The sequence below is a fragment of the Manis pentadactyla genome, chromosome 3, assembly GCF_030020395.1.
Source record: "Manis pentadactyla isolate mManPen7 chromosome 3, mManPen7.hap1, whole genome shotgun sequence".
Classification (NCBI taxonomy): Eukaryota; Metazoa; Chordata; class Mammalia; order Pholidota; family Manidae; genus Manis; species Manis pentadactyla.
Genome location: NC_080021.1, coordinates 168,402,991 through 168,423,726, shown reverse-complemented (window position 1 = coordinate 168,423,726; position 20,736 = coordinate 168,402,991). Strand labels below are relative to the sequence as shown.

General features: G+C 37.9%; 1 protein-coding gene across 4 annotated transcripts in view; it reads left to right on the top strand.

Moving 5' to 3' along the window:
* The window catches only part of FREM1 (FRAS1 related extracellular matrix 1), a 118,624-nt gene that overhangs the window by 51,357 nt on the left and 46,531 nt on the right, over positions 1-20,736 (top strand). For 3 of the 4 annotated variants that reach the window (XM_036926669.2, XM_057498697.1, XM_057498698.1), the window contains exons 18-23: positions 951-1,147; positions 4,637-4,859; positions 8,661-8,805; positions 11,117-11,258; positions 13,905-14,100; positions 17,924-18,188. In XM_036926669.2, coding sequence (XP_036782564.2) covers positions 951-1,147; positions 4,637-4,859; positions 8,661-8,805; positions 11,117-11,258; positions 13,905-14,100; positions 17,924-18,188 — 1,168 coding nt within the window. Of the gene's footprint in view, positions 1-950; positions 1,148-4,636; positions 4,860-8,660; positions 8,806-11,116; positions 11,259-13,904; positions 14,101-17,923; positions 18,189-20,736 lie in introns of those variants that run through there. The other variant, XM_057498699.1, reaches the window with a different exon arrangement.

Here is a 20,736-nt window from a genome sequence, read left to right as displayed (position 1 = left end):
ATGATCTTGTTTATATGTGGAATCTAAAGCTTGAACTCATAGACACAAGAATATTGGTTTGGCAGGTGCTGAGGGGTATGGGAGATGTTGGTTGAAGGGTACAGAATTTCAGTTACAAAATGAATAACTTCTTAGGATCTAAGGTACAGCATGGTGACTATAGTTAACAAGACTGTATTTTATATTTCAGAGTTGCTTTGCGAGTAGAGCTTTAATGTTCTCACCATGAGAACACAGCAAAATTGTAATTCTGTGAGGTGAATGATTTATTAAGTAAGCTGATTGTGGTAAATATTTAACAATATATGCTTATGCCAAATCATCCCATTGTATACTTTAAACTTACACCATCTTACATGTCAATTATGTCTCAGGGAAAAAGATTTACTGCATTAAAGGTATGCAGTTTGTCCTACAAATGCATAGCCTACAAAATTTTGCTCTTTTGATTTAAGGTAAGATCTAAAAGCCAAAACAGCAGGTCAGCTAATTCTGCTCAATCCAACCAGTTGCTGGATAAGTATATCAAGTAGGCAGATAATTGGCTGACTCTTGTTTTGTCTTTATAGGAAGGAGATGGTCTCTCTCTTATTCAAGCATGAGAATAGCTATTCATACAGGAGCAGTGGTTTTAATCAAGGGAAGATCTCTGTGACATTCACTGCAAGTACGGAAAGAAAGGGCATGAAGTCCCTACCCATCCTGGTTAGCAGTTGTCTCCCTTCTGTTCTCCAGGCAAATTTTAATCCTTTCTTAGGATTTACAGAATCTGTTTTTACGTTGATGGTTGACAGTCATTTTACCAGTCCCTGATAGCTGATTCTTAGATCAACTGCCGTGATCTCTTCTTTACTTTGCTGAGAAATAGGCTGTTGGGTTAAGGATTAAGGACCAGTAGCTTGGAATAAAATGTTTTTCTTATTTATCTGCTCCATCTTGGTGTGCTCTAGTTTCGTTTCAGTGGAAAGACATGCAGGCTTTACACATTAACTATGTGCAGTCCAGGCATCTGAGGATGGAACCAACAGCTGACCAGTTCACGGTGTATGTCACAGATGGGAAGCAACGCTCCTTGGAGATACCATTTTACATTATAATCAACCCTACAAATGATGAAGCTCCTGACTTAGTAGTGCAGAATATTACTGTAAGAAAAATATAAGAATTTTCTATTTCTCTTTTATCGTTTTCTATTTTCATGTAGCGCACTTCACATTGGTTCAAGTGCACTTCACACATTAAGTTGATGAGGGGCAGGGAGGGCTCTAACCTATGTTATGTAATGTAATCACTGGAAAAATATTATTCTAATGATAATGATAATAATAATTGCTAACATATAGAATGGCATAGATGCAATTATGGTTGCATATGTATAAGATGGAATACTTACTAGGTTGTGTGTTCTATTTCATGACCTTTGTGTCCTCATATTGAATCCTCTCAATAGGCTTTTAGGGCAATAATATTATTATTGCCATTTAGTAACTGAAAAAATGAGGCTTAAACAAGTTAACTTAGTGGCCCAAGATCACAGAGCTTGGTAGTAAATGGCACATAGGGGATTTGCACCCAGGCAGCCTGCTGTGTGCCTCTTAACCATGCCTTCTTAACCAATGTTACAAGGGAAAGGACTCTTATTTGCAAATTATAGGCATCTTTTTAATATAGCTATATGAACTGAATGAAATCTATATAATATGGATATATGAAATGAAAAAATTAATTTTGGCCATTCTTTTTATACATATGCAGGTTTTTAAATGCTTTATATGATACTTGTTGGTTTTATTTAAAAATCCAGACACATAATTAAAAGGCCCATAATATCACCCCTCATTTAATATCTGTTGTCTTTTAAAAATTTAATAAATGTATGTGGTTAAAGAAGTTGGAATATTGAGAAACATACACAGTGAAATATGAAAGTCTCCTTCAGAAGCCCCTACCATAGTCACTTCCCATCAATTGTTCTTAGTAATTAATTCCACAAAAATACTTTGTGCATGTGCCAGTGATATGTGTGTGTGTGTGTGTATATATGTGCAATTTTTCTGTATGTTTTAAATTACAAATCAAGGATGATCTTATAAAAAACTAATTATGTATACTGGAAATCTTTTCATGTCAGCATGTAATTATTTTGAAACAATCCTATTTTTTATAAATGATTATTTAATTCAGATATATGTATAGAAAATCCTGATTAAATGGATGAGCACAGGCTTTGGGATAAAAGGACTGGGTGTTGCTGTTCAGTAGTTGAAGGATCCTGGGTAAGTTATTTCTGTCTATCCTTGTTTCCTGACCTGCAAAAAGTGCATCAGATCTTCCTGAAGGGGCAGCTACGATGTTCAGAATGGTCAAGCACCTAGCGGACCCTTAACAAATAGGTGCCACTTATGTTATTATGTTTCTTATGCTTGTCATCTTTTTTCTGATACCAGAGCAGATAATGATCTATTTCAAAACCATCATCTTGCCTTGTTTTTCACTAAAAATCATCAAATTCTAAATGCAAAAGTCTATATTTGACTTTAATTTTGTACTGAATTTTAACAGTATATGTGAGCCATTTTAGGATGAGATTTAAAAGCCAGCTCCTGCCTTTCCTTTTCCATTGGCATGTGGGTTTCTCTGGAGAGCACTTCAGTAATTATGAGAGAGAGAAGAAAAAAATCTGTAAATGATTCCTTCTATACCTACCTCTATTGTCTTGTATCTGCCTAGCATTTTGGGGTTTCTGAAATAATTAGACCACTGGGAAATTGTCCCTTGCTCTTCTCTGAAAGTAATTATGCTTTTCACTTGTGTGTTCCTTAGAGAAGCTGTTGCAGAGTAACAAATATGGAGCCCCATGTGTTATTGGCAGAGCTAGCTTTAAGGTTCAAGTGATTTTTTTTAAAAAAGCAGTCATGTTTATTTGCTTCCTTGTAAAAAAAAAAAGTATTTATTTTGTAGATGGTCAAGCTTCCATTAAGTTGTACTGCAACTTGCAAAAAAAAAAAAATTTGAGGTTTTAGTGTCAGATATCATAATTTATTTCAAACCTGTCTACTACAGAGTTTCTGCATTGTGTATATATTGATCTAGACTTTATAATCTCAATAAAACAAGTGTGCAAAAAAGAATCCATATTTTTCCAGCAAAATCTCCAGTTATCTTTTGAACTCATTTTCCATTTTATAAATGAGAAAGGTTGCCATACAGTGAGTCTAGGAGTCCCAAGCCTTCTGAATAAGGATAATTAGAAGATTTTTTTAGGTTGCTTTATTAAAGTTCTTGGAGAAAAAGGCAAGTTACCATCAAAGATGATGCCATTACATATCACTGTGCATTAAATCATGATAGCATCTTAGTCCTTAGTAAAAAGGGCCAGATACAGAAAACTAGTATAATTTTAGCCAAGAATCAGATACAGCAAGTGACTCCCCTTCATGCAAATCCAGTGAAGAGTGGCTGCAGGAAGGCTCTCTTCAAAGTTACCAAGAGAGGCTGAAGAGAAAAGGTATTTTCACAAATCTCAGCCACACGTATCCTTAAGATATTCCTGGTCTCCCACCCTTTTTACTTTTTGTTTATCCATATTTAATAGCACTAAATATTTTCTTCCTTGCTTTATAATTATTAGTGGACAGGCCTTCCCAGTCTCATCTAACTTTGATTCTTTAGAATACTCACATTATCCACAGCGTGTAGTACAGTGACACTGCAGAGTCCAGATAAGCATCTGTTAAATTTATACCCTCTTATTATTTAGATCTTGCTGTATTTCAAAATAGGAGAAAGAAATATTTCTTTGTTCTGTTTTTGCTGTGAGAAAAAAGAAAATCAAGATAGCTAAATACCACGTCAAGTTCTAAATGACTAGTTACTACCTGATACAAAAAACATTCAGTTCTTTTTGTCCTTAAAGAATTATGAAACCTGATTTGGGCTGTGGGTTAGTTCAGGAGAATTAAAGGTGTGAGGATTGGGAAGGAATGAGGGACCAAATGTAAAATACATACTATTATGCTTCCAGAGCATCATTCTTGATTGTTGTTGATTGCAGTTGAAAAAAAGTTTTCACTGCAATGGCAAAAATTAACAATACAAATATCCTCAGTGTGTACTGTAGATATTTCTGTCATTTCTAAAACAAGCACAAAAATTGTGAAAACAGCAAAGTCCAAGGGATTTCCTATCCCCAAATAAAATAACGGATTAGGATCTGAAAGTGAGGGGTCTCCACATAGTTTTACAATGAACTCTGTGACTTCCAGAAAGCAAGCATCCTATTTGTTACTTTTTCCTACCTTTGAATTATATATATTTATCCTTTATATTTGTATATATGTGTATATTATATATATGTATATATATCATATATATGTCTGATCATATGTGTATATATATCCTTTGTCCTTCATGGAAATGAAGAAAGTGCTTTGAAATCTTTGGAAAAAATGTGAGAAAATAGATTTAGTTTTTCTTCTGAAGTCTTTTTAGAACTCATTATATACAGATTCCATGGAAAATTTGCAATAGGATATCTTAAAATTATTTATTTTGAGCAATTTGCCAGAAAAAAGCATGTCTCTTTCACACAGATGTTCATTGCACGCAGCTGACTTTTCTGACTTGTTTTCATCAGGTATGTGAGGGCCAGAGGAAAGAGCTGGATTCTTCAGTCATCAGTGCTGTTGACCTGGATGTCCCCAAGGACCCTCTGCTACTCAGCATCGCTCACAAACCACGTCATGGCCTCCTCATCAACCGGGTATTTAGCAAAGGCTTTCCTCAGTATAAGCAGCCAGCCAACCTTGGCCAGAAGCATGAACTTGTTCACAACTTTTCCTTGGAACTTCTCAAGAATGGTATATCATGTTCCACTTCTATTCATTTATTGTTGTTGATTTGATAACTTAACCCACAAAAGATAATAATAAATCACAGAAATAGAAAGTGAAGAAATAGCATTCACCTCCTTTATTCATTTATCCTTTAAGGATTGTTTCTGGACTCTAGATTAGATTAGTGTAGGGCAAGAAGCCCCAGCTAGAGATAGGGGATAATTCAAAAGGAAGTAATGTTTCTTTTACTTTTAGAGCATGAAAAAATATATATGTATTTGTGATTTTTGATATTTTAGCTGAAATTTTTGATGTTGTGACAAGCATTCCTTTTTAAATCTATTGACACCAGGGAACTAAATTTGAAGAGATTTGTCTGCCAAAATTTCCACATTTGAAACAAATACAGAACCACATATAATAACACATAATTCTCTGAGGAGATAATTTGCTCTTTAAAGAAATGACACATTGGAATAGCATCCTGAATTATTTTTTATTTACTCTTTGTAAAAATACTTCTAAATATTTGAGACAAGTTCATGGTTCTAGAATCACACTGCCTACTCTCAACTCTCCTTCCTGCCTCCATGTACTACATTCCTTCAACCTGCAGGGTCCTTCCCCTCCTTTGCTGGGTCAGCCAACACTGTACCTTCACAACCAGTTTATTATTGACCTTTCCCCTGGGGCCCACCCAAATACTCCAAACCATTTCTTCTCTGTGTTTGTGTCATGTTAGCATTTGTTCAACATTTTTGCTACTGTCCTTTAATGTTTCCTATCCCTTTTAGAATATAAGCATTCTGCCCCAAAGTTTATTTTGCAGAAGTTGCACAACATCACCTCATGTTTGAATTTGAGAAGCTCTTCATATACTTCTCAGTATATCAATTGCAAAGAAATGAATTCTGGAGCATAAATGATAATATTACCAAATCAATAACCATGTATAGGAAACAATATAATAAATTGTCAAGGTTTTTTTTTCAAGTTTAAGACAAAGGAAAAAAGGAATGATAATTCAAATTTTACTCTCAAGAAAATTCAGTTTCTTAAAAATAATATTCATTGGTTATTATTTGGTTAAAAAGTATTATAAGCATATTGTGTGAAGTTTGCAGTATACAATCATTTGAAGAAACAATAAATATTGTTCACATGAATTAATATTTTGGTGATATTCTCAGAGGCTGGATTTTCACCTCTATTTTATTTTTGTTGGGTTTAGTGGATATTTGTATATCTTGTATCTCCTTTGAAAAAAATGCCTGCTCAAATCCTTTATCAATTTTGTATTTGGTTTAATTGTGTTTTATTATTGAGTCATAAGAGTTCTTAACATATTCTATTCTTTTTCAAGACTGCTTTGGCTATTCCGGGTCTCTTGCATTTCCGTATGATTGCTATGTAGGTTTTAAAAAAATAATTCTATATTTGATCTTGATTCATCTAAAATGTATTTTGGTTGTTGGCTTGAGGTAAGGATTCAACTTAATCTTCCTCAAATAATGAACTAATTTTCTGTTTCCTTTAGAGACACTGACACCATTGTTCTCATGCAGTTTATTAAATAATATATCCTTTCCTCACTGATTTTAAATAAGACCCTTATCAAATACCAAAGTGTTTAAGTAGGATTTTTTTTTTAGATATCATTAATCTACAATTACATGAAGAACATTATGTTTACTAGGCTCCCCCCTTCACCAAGTCCCCCCCACAAACCCCATTACAGTACCATCCATCAGCTTAGTAAGATGCTGTAGAATCACTACTTGTCTTCCCTGTGTTGCACAGCCCTCCCCATGCCGCCCCCACATATTATACATGCTAATTGTAAGGCCCCCTTTCATTTTCCCACCCTTATCCCTCCCTTCTCACACATACTCCCCAGTCCCTTTCCCTTTGGTAAATGTTAGTCCATTCTTGGGTTCTGTGAGTCTGCTGCTGTTTTGTTCCTTCAGTTTTTATTTGTTCTTATACTCCACATACGAGTGAAATCATTTGGTACTTGTCTTTCTCCGCCTGGCTTATTTCACTGAGCATAATACCCTCTAGCTCCATCCATGTTGTTGCAAATGGCAGGATTTGTTTTCTTCTTATGACTGAATAATATTCCATTGTGTATATGTACCACATCTTCTTTATCCATTCCTCTATGGATGGACACTTAGGTTGCTTCCATTTCTTGGCTATTGTAAATAGTGCTGCAATTATCATAGGGGTGCATCTGTCTTTTTCAAACTGGGCTGCTGTATTCTTAGGGTAAATTCCTATAAGTGGAATTCCTGGGTCAAATGGTATTTCTATTTTGAGCTTTTTGAGGAACCTCCATACTGCTTTCCACAATGGTTGAACTAATTTACATTCCCACCAGCAGTGCAGAAAGGTTCCCCTTTCTCCACAGCCTCGCAAACATTTGTTGTTGTTTGTCTTTTGGATGGTGGCGATCCTTACTGGTGTGAGGTCATATCTCATTGTGGTTTTAATTTGCATTTCTCTGATGACAAGTCATGTGGAACATCTTTTCATGTGTCTGTTGGCCATCTGAATTTCTTCTTTGGAACAATATCTGTTCAGCTCCTCTGCCCATTTTTTAATTGGATTATTTGCTTTTTGTTTGTTGAGGTTCCTGAGCTCTCTATATATTTTGGATGTCAACCCTTTATTGGATCTGTCATTTATGAATATATTCTCCCATACTGTAGGATACCATTTTGTTCTATTGATGGGGTCCTTTGCTGTACAGAAGCTTTTCAGCTTGATATAGTCCCACTTGTTCATTTTTGCTTTTGTTTCCCTTGCCCGGGGAGATATGTTCATGAAGAAGTCACTCATGTTTATGTCCAAGAGATTTTTGCCTATGTTTTTTCCTAAGAGTTTTATGGTTTTATGACTTACATTCAGGTCTTTGATCCATTTCGAATTTACTTTTGTTTATGGGGTTAGACAATGATCCAGTTTCATTCTCTTACATGTAGCTGTCCAGTTTTGCCAGCACCAACTGTTGAAGAGGCTGTCTTTTCCCCATTGTATGTCCGTGGCTCCTTTATCATATATTAATGAACCATATATGTTTGGGTTAATGTCTGGAGTCTCTATTCTATTCCACTGGTCTGTGGCTCTGTTCTTGTGCCAGTAACAAATTGTCTTGATTACTGTGGCTTTGTAGTAGAGCTTGAAGTTGGGGAGCGAGATCCCCCCCCCCGCCACTTTATTCTTCCTTCTCAGGATTGCTTGGCTATTCGGAGTCTTTGGTGGTTCCATATGAATTTTTGAACTATTTGTTCCAGTTCGTTGAAGAATGCTGTTGGTAATTTGTTAGGGATTGCATTGAATCTGTATATTGCTCTGGGCAGGATGGCCATTTTGACGATATTAATTCTTCCTAGCCAAGAGCATGGGATGAGTTTTCATTTGTTAGTGTCTTCTTTAATTTCTCTTAAGAGTGTCCTGTAGTTTTCAGGGTATAGGTCTTTCACTTCCTTGGTTAGGTTTATTCCTAGGTATTTTATTCTTTTTGATGCCGTCGTGAATGGAATTGTTTTCCTGATTTCTCTTTCTATTAGTTCATTGTTAGTGTATAGGAAAGCCACAGATTTCTGTGTATTAATTTTGTATCCTGCAATAAGTAGGAATTTTTGATTAATGAAGAAGACACTCTTAATTGCATACAACGATTTAATTTCACCCTCTTACACTGATTAATGAACTCTTGCTAATACCAATGTCTTGGAAGTTAAAACAGATGATCTGTGACATGTTTTGGAATGGCTTAGTCCTAAGAAAGATATGCTTTTTCTTTTTGTTCCCTTCTTCCAGGAATGAGTTTGACGTATGTGCATGATGGCACAGAGAGCCTTGTTGATGACTTTACAGTCCAGTTGTCAGATGGGAAACATAAGATACTTAAAACCATTTCAGTAGAGGTCACCCCAGTTAATGATGAGAAGCCCACACTGAGCAAGTAAGCTACCTGAAAATAATTCCTGTAAGAGTCTCCATAAAATCTGAGCTTTGAAGTCTTGGTACACCTCTTGCCTCCTCCCAGAATTCGTTCCATTATTTTTCCCTTCCTGCATCTTCGGTCTCTCCCTTTTCATTCCTTCTGCTGACAAGACACAGGGATATCATTAGAGACTAAGAGAGCAAATACTGGAGCCAGCCTGCCTTAGTTCAGCCACTTAGCAGTGGTGTGACCTTGAACATGTCACTTAACCTCTCTCTACCTCTTTGTTAACCTCTTTGTAAATGGGAATAATACCTGTATCCTCTTCAGGGGATTGTTGCAAGGATTAAGTGAATTAAAATATGTAAGAATGCTCAAAAGAGTGGCTAGTACATAGTGAGTATTAGCTATTATCATTATTGCAAGCAGGTATCTTCGTTTTCAAACTAAAAAGATGACCCAGTCCCTCACTCATTTCAGTGTCAAACTATTTGGCAGAATAGCTTGTGCTTGCTTTGTCCATTTCTGTCCACTGTCTCCAACCTCCTGCACTTGACCAAAGCTGCCCCCTTACAAGTTACCCTGGGCTTTCCCACCAAACCTAATGGCTCTTTTCATCTTGCTGGGCCCTGTTAAAGCAGTAGACGTCATTTCTTTCCCATTCCTTTTAGATGCTGTAGTAGGTGCTTTTGCTTGCCCGGGTTACATCCCCTTAGCCCTCCTCTGACTGTGGCAGTGTTTGTGGTAGACCAGACCATGCACACTGTCAGTGCCCCACCTCGAGTGCCCATAGGGGTCTCTCCACTTTTGTGCCTCCAGGCTTTCTTTGAAGGAGCAGTGACTTGTTCAGCCCATGTCCAGGCACAGCAGAAAACATTCTGAGACCAGCCTTCAACCTACGGCAGCTGGTGGATAAAATAAATATCCCAGGCTCTCCCACCTTCAGAAGCACAATCTCAGGCATATTTTACATGGTTCTTCCAATCCTGCTAGCATTGAGCCCGAAAGCAGTAAAAACACCCTTTGTTGCCTTTTCCTCCTTCCTGGTCTCACTGCTTACCCCTCTCTCTTGCTTCCTGGCAGCACCTCCCAAATAAATTACAGGCACTCTAGTCCTTGTCACAGGGTGTCTTTCAGGGTAACCCAGACTATGACACACTTTCTTCTCTCTTGGCCTCTCCAACATGTAATTCTGACACTTTCTTCCTACCAAGGTCCTTATCTTTTTCATCATACTGACTTCCTATTTTGATCAATCTGCTTCTGTTAATGACACCACTAATATCCATAAGCCCCCACCCAACTGAATCATTCACTTTTGAGAATAACGTGATTAATATTCTCCAGTAAGGAGGTGGGCAAAAGTCACCTCCTTCTGCTAGGGAAGGTGTCAGTCCTGGGTAGGCAAGAAACTCACCAAGTAGAAGAGGTTAGAACTGAGATCTTTGGGCTCTGGCTTCTCAGCTGAGGAGTGGAAGGCCGTTGAGTGCCAGTTGGTGTTACTCAAATGTCCTATATCTAAATCCCAAGGGAACTTCTGAGTTTTTCTCAGAAACAAAGCTGTCAAGTTGGGTAGAGTTAGGCCGTAGGTGATGACCAAAACCGGGAGCTAGAAACACAGGTGAGAAGAAATGCTTGCTCACTTTGGTGAGACTGGGGAAAATGGCCACATTGGCTTAGCAGCCCCACCATAACGGACCTGCGAAACCTTGGCAGCAACGTCTAGTAGAGGGCTGTCCCAGCCCTCCCTTCAGAGTGCCGGGAGCAGACCTGGCACTGCAGCCCTTGGAAATGATTAATCACTGTGAAGAGAACACTAGCTACCCAGCCCATTACCAGGGAGAGGGAGAGTAATGTAGAGGGCCATGGATTACCTAAATATCACCAACTCGTAACTGCATTTCATGACAGGTACCAGAACACCTGTGGGTAAGTCATTTAATCTCTAAGTAAATTCTGTCTGAAAAATCAGGATGGTAATACCTGGCCCACTGACTACCTGGAGCTGTTTTATTAAATGAAATCTTTGAAACAAAAACATTGAATAAAATAAGTTGTAACATAAAATGTAAAGTTCTATCCATATAAATAATTAGAAGTATGTAGTTACTTCATACTGTGTTCACTATTGCTAATTGTCTTATACTTTCAAGTGCAAAGTGAAATGAACATCTGTTTTACAAGACTGACTCATCTTTTTCATTCTTGGGATACTGAGTCTCCTTCCCTAGTTGTTGAATATTGGGAACTGTAATGGTCATTATGAACGTCTCCTGCTAAAGTGATATCTTCTATTTTCATATCAACCCGGACATTTTCCTTTTCTCAGGGCGGCTGAAATTACAGTGAATATGGGTGAGACTCGTATTATTTCTAGTGCTGTTCTTTCAGCCATAGATGAAGACTCACCCAGGGAGAAGATTCACTATTTATTTGAAAAGCTTCCTCAAAATGGGCAACTTCAGCTTAAGGTTAGTAGCCTTTTTATGTTTATTTTCCAAGACTAATGTAACAGGTGTAAACTTTCTCAGTACATCGATTTCTATCACTGATTTTATTCTCTCATAGTTATATTTTTCCCAGAAGTAGAAAATTCATTTTCCTAGTTTGGAGTGAACTCACACTATTCTAAGTTTTCTTACTCAGGATAAATTCAACCAATATTAAGGTGCTTTCATTCCCAGTGAGGTTGTACCTATATTTTGGGGGAGGGAATTACTGGGGTAAAGTAAGTTGTCTAGGTTCTAGTGAGAATCAGGCATCCTTTGAAATAACTTCATTCATCTCCATTTAATAAGCCCAAATTAAAAAAAGGAAAAACTCCATTTTTTAGAGCAGTGGATATCAACAAGCTGATTCTAAAGTTTCTATGGAGGCAAAATAGCGAGCACCATACTGATGGAGAAAAAGTTGAAGGACTGATAGTACCTGACTTTTAGACTTGATTAAGCTACAGTAATCCAGACAGTGTGGGTGTGGTGAAAGAACAGACAAATAGATCAATGGAATGTAATGGAGAACTCAGAAATTAACCCTCTTAAATATAGACAATTGATCTCTGACAAAGAAGCAGAGGAGATGCAATGGAGAAAAGATAGTCTTTTAACAAGTCTTGCTCACCAGTCTGATTCATATTGTGTGCATGATGCCTGAGGATTAGCCCAGCACAAATTATAGATCAGTCACTTGAGTAATCCATCAAAATGTTTATTTGAATGGCAGATTAAGGCTAGCAACAACAATGACCCACCGTCCCCAGTGTGATTATTTGACTGAATGTTTAACTTTTAATGTAATGTAGACACAGTCCTAGAAAAGCAGCAAGGATTCATTCTGTGTGAAACAGTCTGATTGTCTTAGATTGTAGGCACCATAGAGAATCAGAGTGAAGAGCAATCACCGATTTAAATTGAGGTACAGCTGTGTCCTGATTTCATTTCAGGGAGTAATGAAGCAGAAATGCAGTGAGAGCTCACACATTTGGGTGGCATGGGAACAGAAGTGTTTTGGGTATGTGAAAATCCAGATGGGCTCAGGTTCCCAGTATGACACCATATAGTTCTTCCCCAGTTCCTTAGGGATACTCCAAGTCTCTCTAAGACCAGAGACCAGGACTTCATGCCTCCCAGACTTTCTCAAGGGTTCTTGTTTTCTTGTTGACGTTCCTTAGTTTTCCCCTCCTTGATTCTGACTCTTATTTTCTTCCTTTTCTGGGGCTTCAAATGCTTTCATCAAGTCAAAGCTTGAGTTTGGGAGAGCAACTGGGGAATTAGATGGAGATGAGGGAGAGCAAAAGATATCTTCTGTATTTACTTTCTGGATGATGATTACAAAGGAAACAAGTTAAATAGAATTGCAGGTTGCCCACTTTAGAACCTGAGGAGAATCTCCTTTAAAAATTAAACTTGCAAATAGATCTAATGATGGAAATAAACAATGAGCTTAATTATTACAAAATAATTAACTTTCACCCAGTGAGCACTGGGACAGAAATAACTGTACAAACATCAGATGGGCAAGAATTAATAAAGGGGAGGAAACTTTTTCAAATAGGATGACCTAAAGGAAGTGGTAACACACAGAGGGGAGAGGAGGGCAAAGCATATTTTCCAGGAACGGAAGTCTGTGAATAATGTGTCGAGGGAAATAAAAAATGAATGATTAAAATTTCTATTTTAGTCTCTTAAATCAGACAGGGAAAGATAGTCTCAAAAAAGAGAATATTACATAGTAAATTTTTAAGATGAAATTTTTCTTGGATTATTTCAAATGACTTTTATAAGCTATTCTTAGGGAAAGCTATATATCTGAAGATAATAACAATAGAAATCTTAATCAGATATAGGTTTATTATTATCATATTTTCTAATACTCTCTGTTATCAGCCTCTGCACTCAGTGTAAAAACTCTTTTCATTGAAAATGCCACAATTTCAGCCCTTAGTTCTGTACAGAATATATGCCTAACTGATGTTGGCTTGTATTTAGAAGATTCTGAAAAAAAATAATATATAATATCTACAGGGTTGTTTTTTTTTAGCTGACTCATTATATAAATGTAGGGAGTATTAAGGTCTTGATAATTTTCTTTGGGTTTTGCTGAGGCTGAAAAGTATATGGGGAGTAAGTACATCTATTTTATTTTTGTTTTCACTACTTGGGATAAGCCCAGTGGCAAACCAGTTTGAATAGATAGGTTTGATTAGAATGATATAAACTGAAGAAAAAGGGAAAGCCAAATGAAACACATTTAATTTTTAAAGAAGCAATTCCGGAAGCTCAGTTACACACCTGCTCTCATTAATTGGAATATTTAATCAGCTACGATTGCTTGTGATAAATACCTTGGAAATAGCACTGCTGCTGAATTACCACATGACTTTGTGAAAAATCATTTGGTTGGAGCTCGTTTTTTTTTTTTTTTAAGGTCTTACATTGTTTTAATATGTTTCTTTGAAAGGAAAAATGTAAGGTAAAATGGCATAAAATTGAATCCAGAGTTTCCCTGAAATACCATTTGTACTGGAGATTTTTAAGGGATATGGAAAATGTCCATTAACACAGCTTGGAAAAATACAAATGAACCATGGGCAGCTGACTAATTCTGGCACCTTTCAGATAGGGAGGGACTGGGTCCCTCTCTACCCTGGCATGAAATGCACTCAGGAGGAAGTGGACCTGAACTTGCTGAGATACACACATACCGGGACAGTGGACTCCCAGGACCAAGACAGCTTCGCCTTCTACCTCTGGGACGGTGACAACAAGTCACCAGTATTTGACTGTCACATCACCATCAAGGATACGGGAAAAGGTAAAAGCAGTTTTGCCAAGGTTAATTGGGATCAACTTTCCAACCAGAAATGAGCTGGTGTAAGCACTCAGGGGTTGACTCCTTCCTTCTCCCCTCTCTCCTTCCCTCCCATCCTGCTTCTCTTGTTTCCTTTTTTCCTTCTACCTTTTATACCTGAAAGCCTATCATTTATGATTTGTTCCTTTAATTCCTCACCTACTTTGCCTGGAGTCTATGAGATTTTGAGAGTAGCCAACCCATTCTCCACTTTCAGTAGTTCCAAAGCCTATTGGAAATCCAACCTTGCCCACAGGAGGCTGCACAGGTTATGTTACCCATATGGGCTTTTTGCTTTAAGTAAAACTGTACCAAATCAGTGTGATAAATCCAGTTTTATCCTTAGGCAGTGAATTATTACTTGAAAATGAAGTTGCCAAGGAAAGCTATTTCCAATATAATAATAAAAAAGGAAATAAAAATAAATACATTTTAAAATAAGAAATGATAAAAAAGAACTTTGTCATTGAAAATGTTGGACAGTTGCTCTTTTCCCTTTGAAAATGTTAATACAAACTCCTTAGGGACAAGGGAGAATACTATAAGATAATAAGCTTCTCTTGAATTAATTAAGCAGACCCATTTGTATAACAGGACTCAACATCGTATAAATGGTGGAAGGAGGTGAAAAAAAATACTGGAAGGGAAACTCAGAAATGGATAATATAAGCCCTTAATGCCTACCTGTGACTACCCCATAATTTTGTTTATAGCATATGTGAGGTAAGATAATATCTCATTTATGTACATAGTCCCAGAATCTATATATTCCCAGGGCCAAGCATAGTCTTAGATCCTCAGTACATGCTTTATTAACTGAATGCTTCCTTTTTGCATTGGCTACCAGGAAGCTCATAGCTAAGTTGGGTGGTCAAGTACAGTAAAAAATCTTATTTTATGTGTGTGCTGGAATTACAATTGTCCTGAATTATAAAAAAAAATTTAAGTCAGCTTTGTTGATTTTGAGATGTTTATTTGGGGCTGTAAAATAATATATTTTATTTGGTTGCTTCCTGTTGTAAAATATCTTCTTTAAAGATATCTCATAAGTGACTCTCAGATAAGCTAGATTCACAGTACACACAATATAGCAAGAGTAAGACTATATTCATCATAAGTGTATATCCAGACCAAAGGTAATACAAATAATATATTAGGCTGGACAACTAATGTATTAGGGTGGGCTGTCTTCTCATTGGCTAAGTGCAGTGCATTCTCTGGGCTTAATGAAAGTTCTGTTCCACATAGCCAGCTGGGAATTCTTTCTAGCTAGGGTATCTTTCATCTCTAAAGTCACTTTGGAAGTGAGATGTGATGAAAAATTAAAAGTGTTCCTGGGTAAGGCTTGAAATTAAGATACCTGTCTTCTACACATCCTGGTGACTGAATGGCAGTCACACGCCACATTAAGGGAGTCTGAGCAATAGAAACTCTAAAGGTGCACCTGGTGGAGGTGCCCAGAAAAGGACATGAGCCTGGTGAGCACCCCATCAGTCTCTGCTACAACTGATATGTGATTATTTTCTAAAAGTATTTATGAACGCTTATATCAAGTGTATGTATTAACCTATGAACATTTTCTGAAATTCCAAATTCCTTCCCTTTGTTTCTTCTTGAACTTTTTTTGTATATACAGTGTTGTATCTTTTCTTTAACCTAGCATGAATTTCCTTAGGTTACAGCACACCTTTATAACCATAATTGTTCATCTCTAAATAAAACTACACTGAATTAATTAGACTAAACCATAACCCTAATATTGATTATTTCCACTTGGGAGCTATTATAAATAACATCAGGCCTTGCAACTGTGTGGTGTCTTCTGATGCGCACAGGTGCAGAGATGATGTGAAGGGTTTTCGGAGTTTAGGAGGACATCGCCTTAAGCCCTACGGTGCAGTCGTGTGGCTGAAACCTTGTGCCGAGGCAAACCCAGAGGCTCTTCCTTCCCTCAGATGGACCTTCTGCTCCTGGTGGAACCTCTTGTGGCTGATGTTTGTTTCCCCAGCTCTGTCCATTCTTCTTACTCCCTTAATATATTCATCTTAACTCCCTTGAGTCAAGCCCCAACAGGGGCTCAGGTTTTGATTAAAAGGTGGGATAGTCTCTGGTTCTACATCAGACTAAAGTTGGATAGCATTCTGAGTTAAAAGCATAAGATAACCAAAAAGGAATTTGATTATTTAGAACAGGGTTTCCCAGTCTTGGCACTGTGGACCTATCGGGATATTAATTCTCTGTTGTAATGGACTCTCTTATGCATCGTTCAACATTTAGTAGCATCTCTGGCCTCTACTTACTAGAAGTCAATAGCAACCCCCACTTCTGACAACCAAAAATGTCTCCAGACACTTCCAGATATCCCCGGGTGACAAAAATCACTGCTTGTTGAGAATCACTATTCTAAAGTTATATTTCCTTGATGTTTTGTTCTCAGTTTTTGTTTCCTCGTGGGGCTGAATATCTTTTCAAAATTTTGACCATTTGTACTTTTAAATTTAGAAAAGGTTTGGCATTTACTTCACACCCTTTTGGATGTACACCCTTTTAGTGTTGGTTTTGGTCCCTATATATTTATAGAGAGGAAGCAAAATAATATAGTGTTTAAGTTTGTGCTCTTGAGTCAGATGGCTTGAGAACGAATTCTAGCTCCCCCTTTTATTAGCTGTGTAATCACCAGCAAGTTAGTTAGCATTTCTCCACCTTAGCTTCCTCGTTTGTAACCTGGGAGATAGGATAATACACACTGTTGGCAAGTGAAAGTGCTGATGTGAAAATATAAGAGTCCTGGGCCCTGGGCCTGACACAGAGTAGAAGTGCAGAGTAGTTATCCTTTTTTAAATGAACCTCAGGAGAGCAATACCGGATTACAATCCTCAGTTGGTGAGACACTGGGTCATTGATCCACATGTGGCCCACTTCTACTTCACTCATTCATACACTCATTCATGCATTCTTTTAAAAATACATAATAAACACCTGTGCGACCACCATAGTTCAAAGACTGGAATATTAACATAAGCAAACATCTACCTATGTGCTCTTCCTGTCCTCCAGAGGGAACTACCACCCTAAGTTTGTGTTAAGTTTCTTACTTCTGCATATGGTTTTCTGGGACTTGATTATCCAACTAACAAATGTGAATAAGCTACATCTGTTGTGGCAAGTAGCTGTAGTCCATTCATGTTGCTACTGTATCATATTCAGCTGTTTGAAGAGAGCACAGGTTGCTTACACACTTACCTTTTGAAATAGCCTTTGGGTGGTCTCCAGTGCTCCCAATTACAAACAGTGCTGCAATGGCCATTTTGGAACACGTCTCCTGGGGCACATGTTTCTCTCCAGTACACAGCTGAGTGGACTCAATGGGTCGAGGCATATGTGAATATTCAACTCTTTACACAATAATGCCAAATTGTGTACCAATTTACACTCCTACCAGAATCATGAGCAAGATTCTACATCCTCTTCAACACTTGGTATCATCAGATTTCTACATTTTTGCCAATCAAAAGGCTACAAGGTGACAGTTGTGATCCTCGTTTGTATTTCCATGATTATTAATGAGACTGAGCATCTTTTTGTGTCTTTATTGACCATATGTGTTTCCCCTTCTGTGTAATATCTGCTCTTGTCTTTCACCTAATTCTTTTATTCATCATATAAACATTCTATGGCATATAAGTTTTGATTTCTACAGTTCAGCCTTTGTTTTTTACCTTTACCTTGGACATTTTACTATTTTTTTTAAATTTGGTTCTTGACCACAACCTCCTCTGTCATGCAGGTGATATTGTTATCTTTACAAAACCCCTTGTGGTGCCAAAAGGTGGCAGAGGCTTCTTGACGACCACCACTCTCCTTGCTGTGGATGGAGCAGACAAGCCTGAGGAGCTGCTGTATGTCATCACCTCCCCACCGCGACACGGCCAGGTCGAATATGTCCGCCATCCTGGAATCCCCATTACAAGCTTCAGCCAGATGGACATAGCAGGACAGACAGTGTGCTATGTACATAAAAGCAAGGCACCTGTCCCCGGGGACACTTTCAGGTGAGCCCCCAAGGAGCATTTTCAGAACATTTCCCTGGATTGATGCTTGAAAAGAGAACAGGTGGGGGAAAAAAATGAATCTTTTTCCAACTCTGATAAAGCATTCTATTTGGTATTCTATTCCAAATTCTATTCTATTCTAATTCATTTTGCATGCTGTCGTACTGCCTAGATGTATGAAAGGTGAAGGGGCACAATTAAAATGACACAGGAAGCCAAGCAATTTAGGATCACTGTTTAAAAATAAACACATCAGCAATTCTAAATGTACACTGTTCCGTGAGGAGGAGTGTGAAGACCAAAGGACCCCAGCTAAGAAGAGTAGTAATCTACCTCTATTCTGAGCATCTTTTCCTATCTGAGGAAAAGGTATTTACTTTTAGTAAACATTTGGCAGAAGCAGACACTGCCTTTTGACACAATGTGTTCGGGGTAACTAAATCATAAATCATGTTGTCATAAAGTGGGTCACACTTCCCCATAGAAACAGGGTTATAATTGGGGGCTGTGCACCTGCTGAAGGATTCTGTATCAAATAAATCACCAGAACAAATAACAATCTGGTGTAAAGGCAAAGATACAACATTAATGAAAGTCTACATTCATTTAAAATACTGAAATTTATTTCCAGTCACATAAAGCCAGAGAAACTCTCGAGGATCCATCATTTAGCAGTTCTTAAAGCTGGCTGAACTCAAGGTCCTTGATAGACACATGCAGATCCCAAGGCCTGGAATATGAACTTACAAATCTTGGACCAGCCTTTGGGGGAACCATGGTACCTGTGCAACTCTGAGTTTTACCAATAAGGAAGGAGGCCGTGACAGCATTGGTTATTTGCCATATGCATATTTGCATAGGGCTTCTGGCTCCCACTATAATTTCCACCAGATAAGAATACAACCTTGAAAAGAGCGCTACATACTAACATGAAGGTAGCATACTCCTGTGTTGGTCAATGAGCTCCCATGAATTTTCCAGTGCACTGATACAACCATGTTCAGATACCACTATCCCAGAGTGTACATTTTGTCTATCTAAATCCAGTATGTCTTGCTATGATTAACACTGCTCAAATGTCAGTAAAGATGATTTTGCTTGCCTCTTTAGCATTTGGAATGATAATTTGGAAAGATGATTTGGATACTACTAAACAAAAAAAATCCAGGGAAGTTCAAACTAGTACCTTCTTTGTTTCTCATGACAAATGTCCTTAATGAGCAAATATGAATGGATAATCATTTGGCTGATCAATGCCTTAATAACAGTTCAGTGTGTAAGTATTGCTAGGCATTAAGCAAAACATAAGGTGGGGATTCCTCTTCATGCTGGGTCTTCTGCCGGAGAAGTGGGATAGGGTAGTTATGAAGACAGAGGCTTGGGGCCCATACTGCCTCTGTTGCTCACAACTCTGAGGCCTTAGTCAAGTCCTACATCCTCCTGTGCTTGTTTCCTCCTCTGGGAAGAGGAATGATGCTCATAGCATCTGCCTGACATGAGTGTTGGGAGGTATAAGTGAGTGTATGCATATAGACTACTTATAACAATACATGGCACATAGGAAGAATGAAGTAACTGCTACCTGCCATTATTACTGTTGCTGTCATTGTTGTCATCATTCGTTATTAGATTATTTCCTTGGCCCCCCTCTTCCCTCTGAATTTGATAACACCAGAATTAATCTTGAAGGAGAGAGAAAATTCCAAAGAAGAGCAATGGTTTTACTTGTTTTTTCCTATTTGCTGATGGAGGCTGGGTGCATCTTCCTTAATACACTTACATCGTTCAGGGGCTTTTCGTTTTACTCTCATTTCTGGAACTTTTTGCTCCCATCCATCCCTGCTTCCCCCAGTCAGTGTCCACGGAGAGTCTGCTGAAGACATTAATGACTGTTTTGGAGGAACCAGTGGCCCTTCTGGAGAAGCCAATGAATGAACGTGTAAAAATATTCAGAAATAAGGGATAGGTATTAATCAGATGGTGGTGAAGAGCTGAGAATGGAAAACAAAGTCCCTGTGAGGATTGGTGATACAATAAAATGTCCTAATTAATTTCCATAGAAAATCATACAAAATGGTATCTTTGAAACCATCTATCCCAGGAATTTCTAAATTTCTAGACCCTCAGGAGAACTCTGGAAGATTTACAAATATACAGATTCTTGGCCCTTACTTCAGAGAGGCAATGATAGCAAGTCCAGCCACAGGCCCATGAATCTGTATTTTTAACAGCTCTCCAGGTGGTTCTGATGCCATCGAGCTAGCAATCACTGGTCTGGGCCTGCCCATTTTTGCAAGAACATTCTGAAGAACTTGAAGGATTTATGGAAGTCCTCTTGGGGCCCCCCAGAGACAGGAAATGGAGGAGCTGAGTTGATAGGGCTCTGAGGCCCCCACCCCAATTTACTGATAAAGCTTTGTTTTGTTTTGTAGTTTTGATGGCTTGTTTTTCAGTTTGTTTTGCACAGTAGGCTTCCAGGAAGGATTTTCTTTTAGCAAAAAGGCTGTGGCTCTATTTCCCCAAGTGAGTGATTTGTTACCAGCCACCA